This window comes from Myotis daubentonii, chromosome 11 (assembly GCF_963259705.1).
Source record: "Myotis daubentonii chromosome 11, mMyoDau2.1, whole genome shotgun sequence".
Taxonomy (NCBI): Eukaryota; Metazoa; Chordata; class Mammalia; order Chiroptera; family Vespertilionidae; genus Myotis; species Myotis daubentonii.
This window is the reverse complement of record NC_081850.1, coordinates 43,455,352-43,470,345: the sequence shown is the minus strand read 5'-3', so window position 1 is coordinate 43,470,345 and position 14,994 is coordinate 43,455,352. Positions and strand designations below refer to the sequence as shown.

The following is a 14,994-nucleotide window of genomic DNA, read 5'->3' as shown; positions in this document are numbered from 1 at the left end:
GCAGTGTGAAACTGCCGTGAGAGAAACAGGGTTTTAATAGGGGGTGGAGTGAGGGGAGGGGAGCTGACTGTGGGCCCTGCCGATTGGCCAGGCGCCAGTCAGGTCTTCTTACACAGGATGTGGTCATCTCTATGGCGCGCACGTCCCTTGATTGTCATTGGTTAGTTTAAAGAAATCCCGGGCGTGGCCAGCAGGGGCCTGGGCTTCCGGGAAGAAGGTACTCTCCTGAGCACATGGCGGCTGCCCCAACATGGAGGGTACGGGGCAAGATGGAGGGCATAGCCCTCGCCCTTTCAGTTACTAAAGTAATAATTCAGTGACTAGCATTTTCCACAAATCTTTTTTGTGTATATCTGATTATTTATTTAGAATATATTTCCAACATTGTATGAGAATGCCCATTTAGAAATGTTTTCCAATAATAGGAAAAAGAAGATGGAATATTTTATTATCAAAGTATTTATTTAATTATCAGATATTTATTGGCCATTTGTATTTCAACTCTGAATTGTCTTTTGTTTTCTACAACTATTTTTCTATTTGCTATGTCTACTTTTTCTCCTTGATAATTAAAATTATATCTTGATATCTAAGATTATATCATCTGAAGGACATCAAATCTTTCTCCTTCCAGTTAAAAAAAAAGTAGTCACACAGAGAAAGACAAATACTATATGATTCACTTATATGTGCAATCTAAAAAAATAAAAATAAAAAATAAATGAACAAGCAAAATAGAAACAGACTCATAGATACAGAGAACAAACTGCTGGTTGCCAGATGGGAGGGGAATTGTGGTCTGGGTGAAAAAGGTGAAGGTAGTAAGAAGTACAAATTGGTAGTTACAAAGTAATCACAGGGATGAAAAGTACAGCACAGGGAATATAGTCAATAATATTGTAATAACTATGTATGCTGCCAAGTGTGTACTAGACTTATCAGGGGGATCACTTAATAAAATATTTAAATGTCTAACCACTATGTTTTAGACCTAAAACTAATATAATATTGAATGTCAACTGTAATTGAAAAAAAATAAAATTACAATAGAAATAATAATAATTACATTGAGAAACTTTTGATTGGGTTTTAAGCAGAAGAGTGTCATGAGTCTATTTACATTTTTAAAAGCTCTCTCTTGGTGCTATGTGGAGAACTGACATTAAGGAGACAAGAGCAGTTTCAGGAAGGCCAGTTGGGGATCTGCCACCACAGTCCAGGCAAGAGATGATGGTGACTGTGGCTATGACAGTAATAGAGATGGAGAAAAGGGAAGGAATGTTTGGACTTGGGCTATGTTTCAGAAGTGAAGTTACCAGGATTTGCTGATGCATGAAGAATGAGGAAAGAATCAAGAATAATTCCTATGAATTTGGCTTGAGTAACTGATAGATGGTGGTGCCATTTGTGATATGGAGGAACCTGGGGCAGAGGTAGGTTGTATTGTGTTTGAAATGCTTATTAGACATTTACAAGGAAATGTCACATGGCTAGGCAAGGTTAGCGTTCAGGTGATGTCGATTTGGTTGTCACTGGCAGATAGATGGTTTGAATGCCATGTGACTGGGTAAATCGCCAGGGAGAATGTGTAAATAAAGAAGGTTGGAAACAAAACCTGGATAGAAAACATTTGGAGGTTGGCTGAGAAAAAGAAACCAGCAAAGGTGACTGAGGAGCAGCCAATGAGATGGTAGGAAAACAAGGAGAATGTGATGTCAGGAAAGTGAAGGAATTAAGTGTTTCAAGAAGGAGGGAGAGTCAACCTCATGGAATTCTTTGGAAAAGTCAAATAGAGTAAGAACAGGAGAGTGATTTGGATTTGGAACTTTAAAGAACAGCAGCTTGAGTAAAATGATGGGAGTGGAAACCTAGCAGGAGGGCTTCAGCAAACAATAAATAAGTAATAATACAAGAATAAACTCTGTTTCACGTACTCACAGTTGTATCCCTACTTTTGCCCACCCATGAATAAACAATGTAAGAAGAGTGGGTTTTTCTCTCTCAAGGACTATTCACATTTAAGTACTCATATATTCATAAGACATTACTAGGTCACTTTTATTTCAAGTGATGCACTAAATCTACCAGCATTTGGCATAAAGATTAAATTTTTCAGAGCAATGGAATGAGAACTAAATAGGAGAGAATAGGAATTCCACTGCATTTGTTCACACACTTTCAACCACAATTACAGTAAATCTATTGGACATATCACTGTCACTCTCTCAGTTGTTGTATTGGTTAAAGTAGAGCTATATCATTTCTGTTCCTTGCTCTTTGTCACTGTGATCACCAACCTCTTTTAAGGGCCCTTGAGATCTACACCTTAGCTTTTGGCCGGGAAATAAGAAAGCCTTTTTCTCCCACTTCTGGGCCTCCCTACTCATTCCAAAACTGAGTTACTACGGCAAAAGGACTCATGACCTCTAAGATGTTTAATGATCGATTCCATGCTTCCTAACTGATGGGAATAGCCTGGATTTCTGCCTGTCAGTTCCCAGCTGTAATAATTAGTAAAGGAACTTCCTAAATTCCATGCAGCCATCTCCGGCTTGGGTCATATTTGAAATGTGGAAGGCTGCATTGGGGTGGGGATGGTAAATTAAAGGAGGATCCCTTCGTATTCTAAATCTTTGGTAAAATTGAGTGGGCTATGCATACATATAAATGTAGATAATTTTAACTTAAGGTGGGGGAAGCATTTTGGAGACATTCGAGCAGATTAACAAATAGTATTTGTATACACGTAACTAAAACAGTAATTTATCAGGTAGATGGCAAATGGGGGGAATGAAATGCCGACCTGTATCTACAGTTGGGTTGTGTTGATGATGAAGTGCTGTTTATTCAGGGCCAGCCCAGCTTGTCAGCAACATAAGAGCCACCACAGCACATGACTCCCTGCGTAGCTAGAAGACAATAATAAATTATCTCCTATGCAAACAGCACCGGCATAAAAGCAGAACAAACAGCCTCTGCCTTCAGGATTCCTGAAGATTCTCACTCATTCCCTTGTTTGATTCAGTTTTAAACATAAAACTCCTGGCATTATCCTAAAGACAGTAGGATGGACACTGGTCTGGACAATTTTATTAGGATAGGTAGGACAAGGTTGTTGATGATCTCTGTTTTGGGGTTAAGTATTTTGTTTCTTTAACATGCTTAAAAGAGTCCCAGGAATCTTTGTTTTATCAATACTGCATCTGATCCTGTGGAATTTGGGGCCACCCAGAGGAAAACTGGGAGGGTGTTACTCAAGGGTGTTTGAGCCTAAGAATCACTTGCGGTACATAATGAAATACAGATTCTTGAGCTAATCCTCAACCTGCTAAATGAGAAGATCCTCAACCTGCTAAAAGCAGCCCAGAACTACACACTCCAGGCTGATTTTTATGATGAGGATAGTGTGAGGAGCAAGGGCCTGAGGGTGTGAATCAGTAAGTCCTGGGACAGCATTGAGATAACCCAAAGGACTGCTCATAGGAAAACATACCAATTAACTAAGACCGCCCTAGAGCAGTGCTTTTCGGATTTCCATGTGCATCACATCACCTGGGATTTGTGGAAAGGGCAGATTCTGCTTCAGTAGATCTGGGGCGTGGCCTGAGACTCTGCCCTGGACTTGAGTCCAGCAAGACCCTAGAGCTGTCATTTTAACACAGAAGAATCCCAATTGATTGGAGCTCAGCCAACATCTTGGAATAGCAAATGTTCCACTTGTATGGCTTTGCATAATGCTGATTCTACTGAATCCTAATCTTGCCCTCAGATACCAGTAAAATCTGCTCTCTCTTGTTTGAGTGATCCAGTGGGAGTGTCATGGTAATTTTATTATGTGTCAGACTCTTAGAAATGTTGTGTCTTCTTTCAGGAGTTTATAAATGCATTTTGGGGTTTTATGTACATAATTTAAAAATATTTTGAAAGGTCCTGGCCACTGTTGCTCAGTGATTAGGGCACTGGCCCATGCACCAAAGGGTCACAGGTTTGATTCCTGGTCAAAGGCACATACCTGTGTTGCAGGTTCAACCCCTGCCCCCGGTTGGGTGTGTGTGTGAGGCAACCAATTGATGTGTCTTTCTCACATCGATGTTTTTCTCTCTCTCTCCTTCCCTTTCTTCCCACCCTTATCCCCTTCCTTCCTTCCCTCCCTTCCACTCTTTCTAAAAAATGTATACATATATATTTTAAAAGAAAATTGTAAAGCTTCTTGTGCTAAAGCCTTCAGTCACTGGAGATAAAATATACGTAGCTGCTGTCCATTCTTGTTTTCCTTTGGAACCATATCTGGCAGAAAGTTCAGTATTGAGGCTCTTGATGGATAACACCAAGGATTATTTGAAATAATTTTATCTATTTTTTTTAAATATATTTTATTGATTTTTTACAGAGAGGAAGGGAGAGAGATAGAGAGCCAGAAACATCGATGAGAGAGAAACACCGATCAGCCGCCTCCTGCACATCTCCCACTGGGGACATGCCCCCGACCAGAATCGAACCTGGGACCCTTCAGTCCACAGGCCGATGCTCTATCCACTGAGCCAAACCGGCTTCAGCATAATTTTATCTATTGAATGCACATGTATAATCTGAGGTCTGTTTTATTTTTTAAGTTTATTCCAAATATCTACTTTGATTGTGAGTGAATTAATTTTTTAAGTATCCATTTAAAAATTGTTAATATGACACTTGGACAATAAATAAAAAGCATCAAAGCTGACAGTAGGCATTTTGGAACACATGCTTCCAAAGCTAGTGTATTTGAACATCATAGATTTCATTAGCAAGTCAGTACAGTAGACCCTTGGTATTCATCAGCAATATATTCTGAGGCCTTTGTGAATTCCCATGTGCAATTCCTTGTAACCAAGAAGTGAATGAAAGTGGCCTCGTGAGATGCCAATAAGAGTGGCTGCCGCAGGAGTAAAAAACAAAGGCCCCTTGGGGTGTGGAAGCTGGTGATGGGCTGAGCCCACAAATCTGCCAAGTGCCCCTTGTACCCTCTTAGGGGCTCAGAGACCTTGAGCGTGAACTCAGTAGAATTAGAGGACATGTGATATGGATATTTTAAATAGTCTAGTAAATAGTCTAAGCCACAAACATCATATCCACACATTTCAAAGAGCTACAACATACAAACATTAATCTGGGCATGAACAAATCCGCACCTATATGCACTGTGCTGTTGAGCTAGTTATCTGAGGAGGGGGTATGTGGCACTTCCACTTCATGTGGTATTGCTTTAATACTTTACCAAGGGCATGTATAATTCTGATGACTTTTGTCATCAGAAAAAAATTAATGGAATTCTTTATCTTGAGTGCATTATCATGGTGATTTTCATCAAGTAGCACAATACACTGTCAGTTGATTGATTATATGTAACGATTATATGTAATGCTACATATATGCCATGATGGAGGATTACGTAGCACAGGTTGATTTTGTATATGTGTCTCTCCATTCAATAGACATTTCTTGAGCCACTAGTATATGCCAAGCATTGGTCTTCACTGTGTTTCTTTAAGAAAAAGAGGCACCCATGCCAGCAAAATGGTTCTCGTTGTAGTTCATCAAACTTGAAAAGGACAGCACACTTTCCGAGAAGGTGAGCCATAGGTCTGGGTACTCCGTGGTAGCAGTTGACTTTTCTGCAGTTATTCATTTCTCCTTATTCCCACATAGAACAAGCAGATCTGACATCACAGCCTTTACACAATCTTCTAGACATCTACTGAATACACGTGTATAATAAGAGGTCTGATTTTTTAAAAAGGGGGTAAAAAGCATTCAGTAAACTCAGCTAGGTTCATCCTTATGAATTCTGCTTCAAGTTAATAATAATCATTAGAAAACATTATAGGAAAGAACAATAATTCCCTAATTGCTATTTTTCTAATGATAAGTTGCAATAATAGCAGACATTCCTATGTCCTGGATCAATAAGATAAAATGTCAGTATTTGAAATGAAAGTCAGTATTTGAATAAATATTTTAGGGGGAAAACAGAGATCTTATTAAGGTATCTGTTTCTTATCTAAACTATTCTTAATAATCACGGCAAAGGCTCCTTCCTTTCTTTGTTTTAGGAAAACAAACAAGCAAGGTACGTCTTAAGCCATCGCATGAAACTTTCCTAACTTCCTCGAAGTGTTTATTTCACTTGTGTCTAATAATATATCTCTGTCGCAATACAGCATAGGACTGGACAAATTTGTGGCAAACCGCCCAAAGCTGAGTAGTTTGACATTAATATCAAATTGCCTGTTGTTGTTTCAGAACTGTGTTTTTCACGGCAATATCACCAGTGATTTGAAAGCATTTGCAGACAAGTTCGGTTTTGATGTCCTCATCCTCTTGGCCAGCTATCTATCGGAGGAGCAGCAGCCAAGACGACAGATTGCTGTGTACTCCGAGAACCTAGAGCTGTGCAGTCAGGTAAGGATCTCCTCCAACCCTGGTACGTTTCACTGCATCCTGACCTGCTTGCTCTCAGAGCAGGTGGTGGAGGATGGGAATGGATTGGTGGCATAAGGAAAATGGCCCAGGAGAAAAAGTCCTAGAGTTTGAGTTTTAAGAATTGTTGGGGGTATTTTATACATTAGGCCGTTTAAAAGAACCCCATAACCATTCTCTTCTGGAATGAATCCATAAAGGGGGATAGATTATAGCTTTCTTATCCAAACAAGGGCCAGTCTTCCTTTGGGTGCTGTTTTCTTAGTCCCTGCCTGAATGCCTGTGTTGGTGCCCAGTGTTGAGTAACTTTGATGCTTTAATCAAAGTTAGCCTCTAGGTACTAGAATTCTGACTGGGTAATCAGTTGGACCCTCTCAGTTGAGAGCTGAATCTTTTAACACAAGCCTATGGAAAGTATATAAAATGTAGACAAAATTCATCAAAATACCAAACCAGGTGTATTCAATAAGTAATATGAGAGCATACACGATTCATTATAATATGAATACCATGGCCTAGAATGGGTTCATCAACCAGTCTTTCCTTGCTAATGGATTAGACACCTCATGTATCCACAGGTGGCAAGGGGCAAAGTCTCGACTTTTCTGCATCCTCATTCCCGTCTTAAGAGACCTATCTAGGCTTTCTTGACTATAAGGCTGCCCTGTGCTTTCTCATGTCCAAATATGAAAGAGTCCCCTGTCCCTGCTACAGATGCATTTGGCACCTCTTTCTGACCCATACTGTGCATTGTGTCATCAGCCTGAGGCCTCTTCAGTGCTTTGTTCTGCCTTGGGTTTCAAAGCTGGATTTTATTTTCCTATGGACAGGAGTTAGGTCTCCTCAGCCTTCAGTATGGTGGTTTTACACATGACAATTAGTAGCAAATCAATTGTTTAAAGGTTAATCTTAAAAAGACCAACATAGAAGAGCAGAAGAAGGGGTTAGAAGCCCTTGGCTGCCTCCACCCCACCTCTCCTTTCCTCACCCAGCCTCCCCACCAGAGACAGCTCTTTGGAACCTAGAGCAATACAGAGTCAGGACTACTCACCCCTGAGGAAGCCCTCTTTGTTCCTGTGGTCACTGTTAGTCACAGGTCAGCATCTGCATCTCGACTGTCTGAGTTCAAAATGTGGCTCCTTCACTTGTTAGCTGCATGTGGTTGGTCAAGGTATTTCATCGTCCTGGGTCTCCGTTTACTCATTGTCAAAACGGGGGTGAAGAGTTCCTACCTTGTAGAATTGCCATGAAGATTAAAGGAGATAATGCATATAAAACCTTTAGAACTGGGCTTGGCATAGGAAAACATTCAATAAATGTTCATTATTAATCACTAGTATTATCTATGCAAGCTCTGTAGTTACTTATGATTATTGTTCTTGCTTCTGCTGCTGCGGATGTTGTTACCTTCACTAATCCTGTGGGACCATTTCAAAAGCTCCATGTGAAAATATCCCCAACACTTCCTAAAACCAGGGAGCTTTCCCACTAGTCCTTGTCAGCAACCAGCATTATTTCTGTGTGTGTTTTTCAAATTTGAAAAAAATTACCCTTTTTTTCACACTTCCACTTCTGTTGGAAGATGGTGTTATATTACACTAAGGAAAAGATTTATGTGGTTTTAGATCTCTTTTCCTACAACTCTCAGAATCCAGCAAAAGTGAGCCCCTGCATTTTGAGTTCAATAAAAAGCCAATTTGATAGGATTAGAGAAAGAGTTGGTGGTCTGTTTGGTGGGACTTTCCATGCATCATACAATTTTCAGTTATTTGAATTCTTCTTTAAAGACAGATGAACACAGATTAATTTTATATTAAGAAAAATTAAGAAAAAGGAGTTGCAAAGAGCAGAGAGTACCTGAGTGCTCATGCAAACCCCCTGTGTTTCCCTAACAGATTTGCTGTGAGCTGGAAGAGTGTCAGAATCTTTGCCTAGAGCTGGAGCCCTTTGAATGTGGCTGTGATGAGATCCTGGTGTACCAGCAGGAGAACCCTGCCGTGACTTGTGACCAGGTGGTTCTCCTTGTCAAGGAAGTCATCAATCGGAGGTGTCCAGAGATGATCTCCAACAGCCGGACGTCTTCCACCGAAGCCGTGGCAGGCAGCGCCCCCCTCTCCCAGGGGTCGTCTGGGATTATGGAGCTGTATGGCTCCGACATAGAGCCACAGCCCAACTCTGGGAATTTCATAGAAAACCCTCCAGATCTCAACGATTCTAACCAGGCCCAGGTGGATGTCAACACAGACCTCGTTAGCCCAGACAGCGGGTTGGCCACCATTAGGAGCAGCCGTTCATCCAAGGAGAGCTCGGTTTTCCTCAGCGATGACAGTCCAGTGGGAGAAGCTGCCGGGCCTCACCATAGCCTCCTCCCAGGGTTTGATTCCTACAGTCCCATCCCCGAAGGGGCAGTGGTGGAGGAGCACGCCCTGTCCAGAGAACATGGGGAACACTTTGACCTCTTCAACTTTGACCGAACACCCATGGTTTCTGGACAGTCCCAGCCATCTTCCCATTCTGCTGACTACTCCCCATCAGATGACTTCTTCCCCAACAGCGATTCGTCAGAAGGACAGCTCCCCTTGGGGCCTAAAGGACTCAGTGGGATGGGAATGAACATGTCTAATTATTCATCCAGCTCGCTTTTGTCGGAGGCTGGCAAAGATAACCTTGTGGAATTTGATGAGGAGTTTGTCCAGCAACAAGAAAGCCCCGGGGATCACTCTCAAAGAAATTCGAGCCTGACAAATTTTGTGGGAGAGGAGTCTCTTTCTCCTGGAAAGAGAGTCCCACCAACACCTATGAATAGCTTTGTAGAAAGCTCACCATCCACGGAAGACCCAACCCTACTCTGTTCAGAAGACATGGCCCCAAAAATAGTCGACGCAGGTCACACAGGGCCACCTCAGCCTCGTGCGCGGTGCAGCAGCTGGTGGGGTGGTTTGGAAATTGACTCTAAAACTATTGCAGATACGTGGAGCTCCAGTGAACAGGAGTCCGTCTTCCAGAGCCCCGAGTCCTGGAAAGATCATAAGCCAAGCCCTGTGGATAGGAGAGCCTCCGATTCTATATTTCAACCAAAGAGCCTTGAATGCTCAAAGCCAGGTCCCTGGGAGTCAGAATTTGGTCAGCCTGGGCTGGGCAACAAGAACATTCAAGACCAACATGAGGAAAGCTTGCAGTTTCAGAACCTGCCCACTGAGAAGTCACATTTGCCAGACGCCTCTCCTCAGGGAACAAACCATCTGATCGAAGACTTTGCTGCTCTGTGGCGCTCAGATCGCTCCCCCACAGCAATGCCTGAGCCGTGGGGCAACCCCGTGGATGGCGGTGAACCAGCTGCCACAGTGTCATTCCCAGCCTGGGGTGCATTTGGTAAAGAAAATGACACCGAGGCTCTAAAAAATACCTGGAATCTGCACCCAACGAGTGGGGAGTCACCTTCTGTGAGAGACCCAAATGAGTGGGTCGTGGCAAAAAGTGGGTATTCTTTTCCTGCAGAAGACCTGGTGGATAGGTCGCCCCGTGAGGCAAGTAATGAAACAGCTCCAGAGATCTGGGGCCAAAAGAACCATGACTCCAGGGCTGACATCCTCATACCTGGAGACCCCAGGTCTGATCCAGATCACGCATGGAATAGTTCTAAGCCCACAAAGGAAGATCAGGATGGTGGCATGGATCCAAAAATTAGGGGAAAACTCTATGAAAAGGTAGATTCGTGGAACCTTTTTGAGGAGAGTATCAGGAAGAGAGGGTCAGACATCTTAGCTCCTTGGGAAGATTCCTTCCTGTCCTATGAGTGTTCCGATTACAGTGCCTCCAACATAGGGGAAGATTCGGTGCCTTCCCCCTTAGATACCAACTACTCCACCTCCGATTCCTATACATCACCAACATTTGCTGGAGATGAAAAAGAAACCGAAAAGAAACCACTTGCTAACGAGGGAGGTTTTGAGTCAAAAGATGCTAACTCTCCCACAGAAGAGGCTGAAATCCCTCCTCAGTCACCACTGCAGCCGCCTAGACATCGAATTAGCTCAGGTCCTGGGAACCTAGAAATGTGGGCTCCACCTCATGCAGATAATAGTTCCGAAAGAAATGCCACTGACAACCCAGATGAAGATGTACTCAAGACAGAGCCCACAGATGACAAGGACGTCTCCGTGGAGGAGGACGTTGGGGAGAGCAGCCAGTCCAGTTACGACAACCCCAGCATGATGCAGCTGTACAACGAAACCAACCGGCAGCTCACGCTCCTGCACAGCAACACCAACTCCCGGCAGGCGGCCCCCGACAACCTCGACTTGTGGAACAGAGTGATTCTGGAGGACACTCAGTCCACTGCCACCATCTCGGATAACGACTTGGACTGGGATGACTGCAGCGCAGGTGTGGCGATCCCTGGTGAAGGTCAAGCACAAGGACACACAGCTGAAGGTTCCGAACCCGAAACCCGATTTTCAGTGAGACAGCTAGAACCGTGGGGCACGGAGTATCAGGAAGCAACCCAGGCAGACTGGGGGCGCCCTGCTTCTTATGAGCACAGCAAGGACACCGCTCCCAGCGCACATCACGTGCTGAATGAAAAGAGCGGACAGCTCATCGCAAATAGTATTTGGGATTCTGTCATGAGAGATAACGACATGTCATCATTAATGCAACCAAGCCCATCATATGTTACAGATTCAGAACAAAGCGGAGTGCCTCCCGAAACTCCCAGTGCTTCAGAAAAAATTAAGGACAGTACCATCCCAGATGTGCTAGAATCCTCTGGAGCCAGTGAGTCAGGAGCACTTGGTCCAGACGAGGAAAACACATGCAGAGGAGACCTGCCAGGAGATACAGCGGCATCCCTGACAACCAGGCTGGAGAATCCAGGGCATGTTGTATGCTCAGATCCCTGGGAAGGTCCTCGCTATGGACAAAGTGAGGGTGAGACAGAAACCCACAGAGCTGTTGATAGGGAGCACCTGAGCGAGGAGGGGGTGATGGATGGAGCCTCGGGAACTTCTGGAAAAGGGCAAGGCGACCAGGAATGCTCTCCCCTAGTTGTATCTGAACATGAAGAAATCTGCGACGAGTCAAGCAAAATCAGCTCTCATTCAGTAACTTCAAGTCCTCAAACTGAGGAATCCCAGGAGGGTCTAGAGCATGAGGAGGGCTCTTACAATTCAGACCCCTGTGATGTGCAAACAGATGTGTCCACAGACCACCTACAGGCAAAAGAGACCTGTGAAAAGCAACTCATGAATCACAGAAATCCAGGTGAAACTACTGAAATTTCAGATAAGCTGACTTTAACAAAAAATGTATCTTTACCTGAAATGGATGTCGAGATAACTGAAGAATGTAACATTCTGGGGCCAGAGAAAGTGAACCAAGAGCCACCTCCTGCATGTCCCCAAAGCCTTGATGTTTGGGATGGCCCTACAGACAGTGATGTGCAGGTCAGTTGCACAAGTTCTGAGATAACTGAGAATCTTGAAGGTAAGAGTGCTGAAAACAGGCCTCCAGGAGCCAGTTCTTCAGGAAATTATGACAGAGAGAGTGTTTCTAGTGAGTATTCACATTCCAGTGCATCAAGTCCTGACCTCAATGATTCTTCGGCTGCACAGCTTTCTTGGGATCATGAACCCAATACTGGGCGTCAGAAGGAGACTCAAGATGACTGGAGTAAACAGAATCACCAAGAATCTGGACTAATTACTGCTGACAGCCAATTAGAAGTAATTACCGAAATCAAGGACTCGGAGAAAAACAGCATGGACAAGTTTGAAAGGAGCTTAGGTCACAAGGTGCCTACATATTTAGAGATATGGAATGACTCAATAGATGGTGATTCCTTTTCCTCTTTATCCAGCCCGGAAACAGGCAAATATTCTGAATATTCAGGTGCATATCAGGAAAGAAATCTAGTGGTTAGCCATCAGGAGAAAAATGAACGTGATATTCCTGACGCTGTTCAGCCGGAGGATGCCAAGTTCACGTCAGCAAGCTCAGGTTCCGACGATGATAGCGTAGGCGATGAGGAGTCAGTGGAGGAAGAGAGCCATTTGGTCACTTGCCAGGTTGCTCAGAGTGAACCCCAAGCTTTGGACTCATTAAATGAATCTAAATTCTTGGACATGGCAGATCCCAAGTCTGAGGAATTATCTGCCTACATAGGCAGTTCAGGACCAGCAGAGAATGAGAACACATCAAACCCATTCTGTGACAATCCACAAAGCAGCCCTGATCACTCTAATTTCTCACCACTAAAGGAGACTGAAACACAGATGATAGCAGTAGATCAGGAGACGAGATCTCCAGAAACAGGGAAGACAGGAAATATCATATGGCAAATATCTCCCAAAACTGAACCAAAGAATGAAAATAATTCTAAACTGGAAATGCTTGACTTCCCAGCTGAGAGCACTGAGTGGTGGAATGCATCTCTTCAGGAAGGGCCACCAACTGAGAGTGCATTTGAAGGGGAGCTATCCAACTCAGGTGGTATGCTAGAGATGAATTCTTCCGTATACCAACACATGGGTCCCTGGGGCATACCCATTCAGGGTGATATGGAATCCATGGACACACATTGTACTAATCCTTTCAGTGATGAACATCAGTCACCCTTTCTGGATAGTAATACGGAGAACGCCCATGAGCAACTTTGGAACATTCAACCACGGCAGCCAGATCCAGAAGCTGATCAGCTTAGCCAGCTTGTAATATTGGACCAAATTAAAGAAAAGGATCCCAGAGAGCAAACTTTCATGTCTTCTGCTGGTGACAAACTCACTTCTGAAACACCTAGCCAAGAGCAGTGTCATGATGCAGTGGTGCCGGTCTGGGATCAGCCAGACCCAGCATTTACTCACATAGATGAAAATAAATGTGTTACATCTAATGTCTCAACTATTGAGTGTCAAGAAACAAATTGGTGGGAGGAAGCAAAATCGTACCCCAGTGAAATGACAAATTCATGCATTGCCTCCAAAGATTCCCCTGCCGTCAGTTCTTCTACCCAGTTGATAAAGAAGTCAGGGGCTGAATGGGATGGCTCTACCCCCAGTGAGGGCCCCCAAAGCACATTTGTTCCAGATATCTTACATGGCAACTTTCAAGAGGGTGGGCAGTTGGCCTCAGCTTCGCCTGACTTGTGGATGGATGCTAAGCAGCCCTTCAGTTTGAAAGCAGATGGTGAGAATCCTGATATACTGACTCACTGTGACCAGGACAGCAATTCTCAGGCTTCCAACAGCCCTGATATTTGTCATGATCATGAAGCCAAGCAAGAGACTGGGCTGCACATCAGCGCTAGGATGGGACCTGAAGGGGAAGCCAATGAGTTACATCTCACCGAGCCAAAGCTGGATGAAGAACCCAGTCACGAGCCTGGGCAGGAATTTGTTCCATACAGTTCAGAACCATGTTCTGAAAACAAAATTCCACTGCCTCCCACGAGCGATCAAGTAAACACAAATGGCTCATCTCAGCCTGCCGCCTCTCACAGTGGTTCTCCCGAACCTTCTGAAATAAATGATGAAAACAACACAGGTTTAAAAGCATCAGAAGAAGGAGCCGACCCAGAGATGGCACCAATTTGGGAGCCCATAGACAGAACAATCCCAATGATTAAAAAGGTGGGAACCGCTATTTTTGTAACTCACCAAGAGCCAACCATGGATGGCAACAGCTCTTGGATCTCAGAGGACTTTTCTCCTGAAAGTCAGACAGGGGAAGCAGCCTTGTTGGACCTCGTGCAGCCATTGACTGCTGGGGACCCTGCCTCAGTTCCCGACGCTCTGCCAGTCTCGGACACTTGTCTGGATGTAAGCGAAGGCATCAGTTTCAGCGATGCCTCAGGTCTCAACACGTCCACGGGAACCATAGATGACATGAGTAAACTGACACTATCAGAAGGCAATCCTGATACGCCAGTGGATGGGGATGCTGGGAAGCAAGATATCTGTTCATCTGAAGCCTCGTGGGGTGATTTTGAATGTGATGTCATGGGCCAAAATATTGAAGAAGATTTCATGAAAGAGCCTGAACACTTTCTCTATGGTGGTGACCACCCCATGGAAGAAGATGCTCTGAAGCAATCACTGGCACCTTACACGCCTCCCTTTGATTTGTCCTACCTCACAGAACCTGCTCGTGGTGTCAAAACCACAGAGGAAGCTGGGACTCCAGAGGATAAGTCTATGGGGAGTGAAGCAGGAGAGATATTGCTTTCCACTCTACCTGATCAAAGAAGCAAGGAAAGCCACACTGAGACCCAAATCAGCCAACCTGGACACCAGCTGGTTGTACTGCATATTCATGAAGACCCTGAGTCAGTTTCTTTTCCCGTCAGAGGTGATTCCAACGTGGAGTTGTCTCCATCAAACATTGACTGGGAAGTAGAAACAGATAATTCAGATTCACCAGCAGGTGGAGACATAGGACCATCAAACGGTAAGAACCAGCCCATTCCACCAACTCCCAGAAACTGCTGCTTTCATTCAATTAACCCATTTGCAAAACATACTCTTCCTACCGGTGTGGGTAAAT

At 44.1% G+C, this 14,994-nt stretch overlaps 1 protein-coding gene across 12 annotated transcripts in view; it reads left to right on the top strand.

The window, feature by feature from the left end:
* Window positions 1–14,994, top strand: part of PRUNE2 (prune homolog 2 with BCH domain) — a 218,409-nt gene that overhangs the window by 128,297 nt on the left and 75,118 nt on the right. For all 12 annotated transcript variants that reach the window (XM_059656949.1, XM_059656954.1, XM_059656951.1 and 9 more), the window contains 2 exons: window positions 6,280–6,438; window positions 8,352–14,898. In XM_059656949.1, coding sequence (XP_059512932.1) covers window positions 6,280–6,438; window positions 8,352–14,898 — 6,706 coding nt within the window. The remainder of the gene's footprint in view (window positions 1–6,279; window positions 6,439–8,351; window positions 14,899–14,994) is intronic.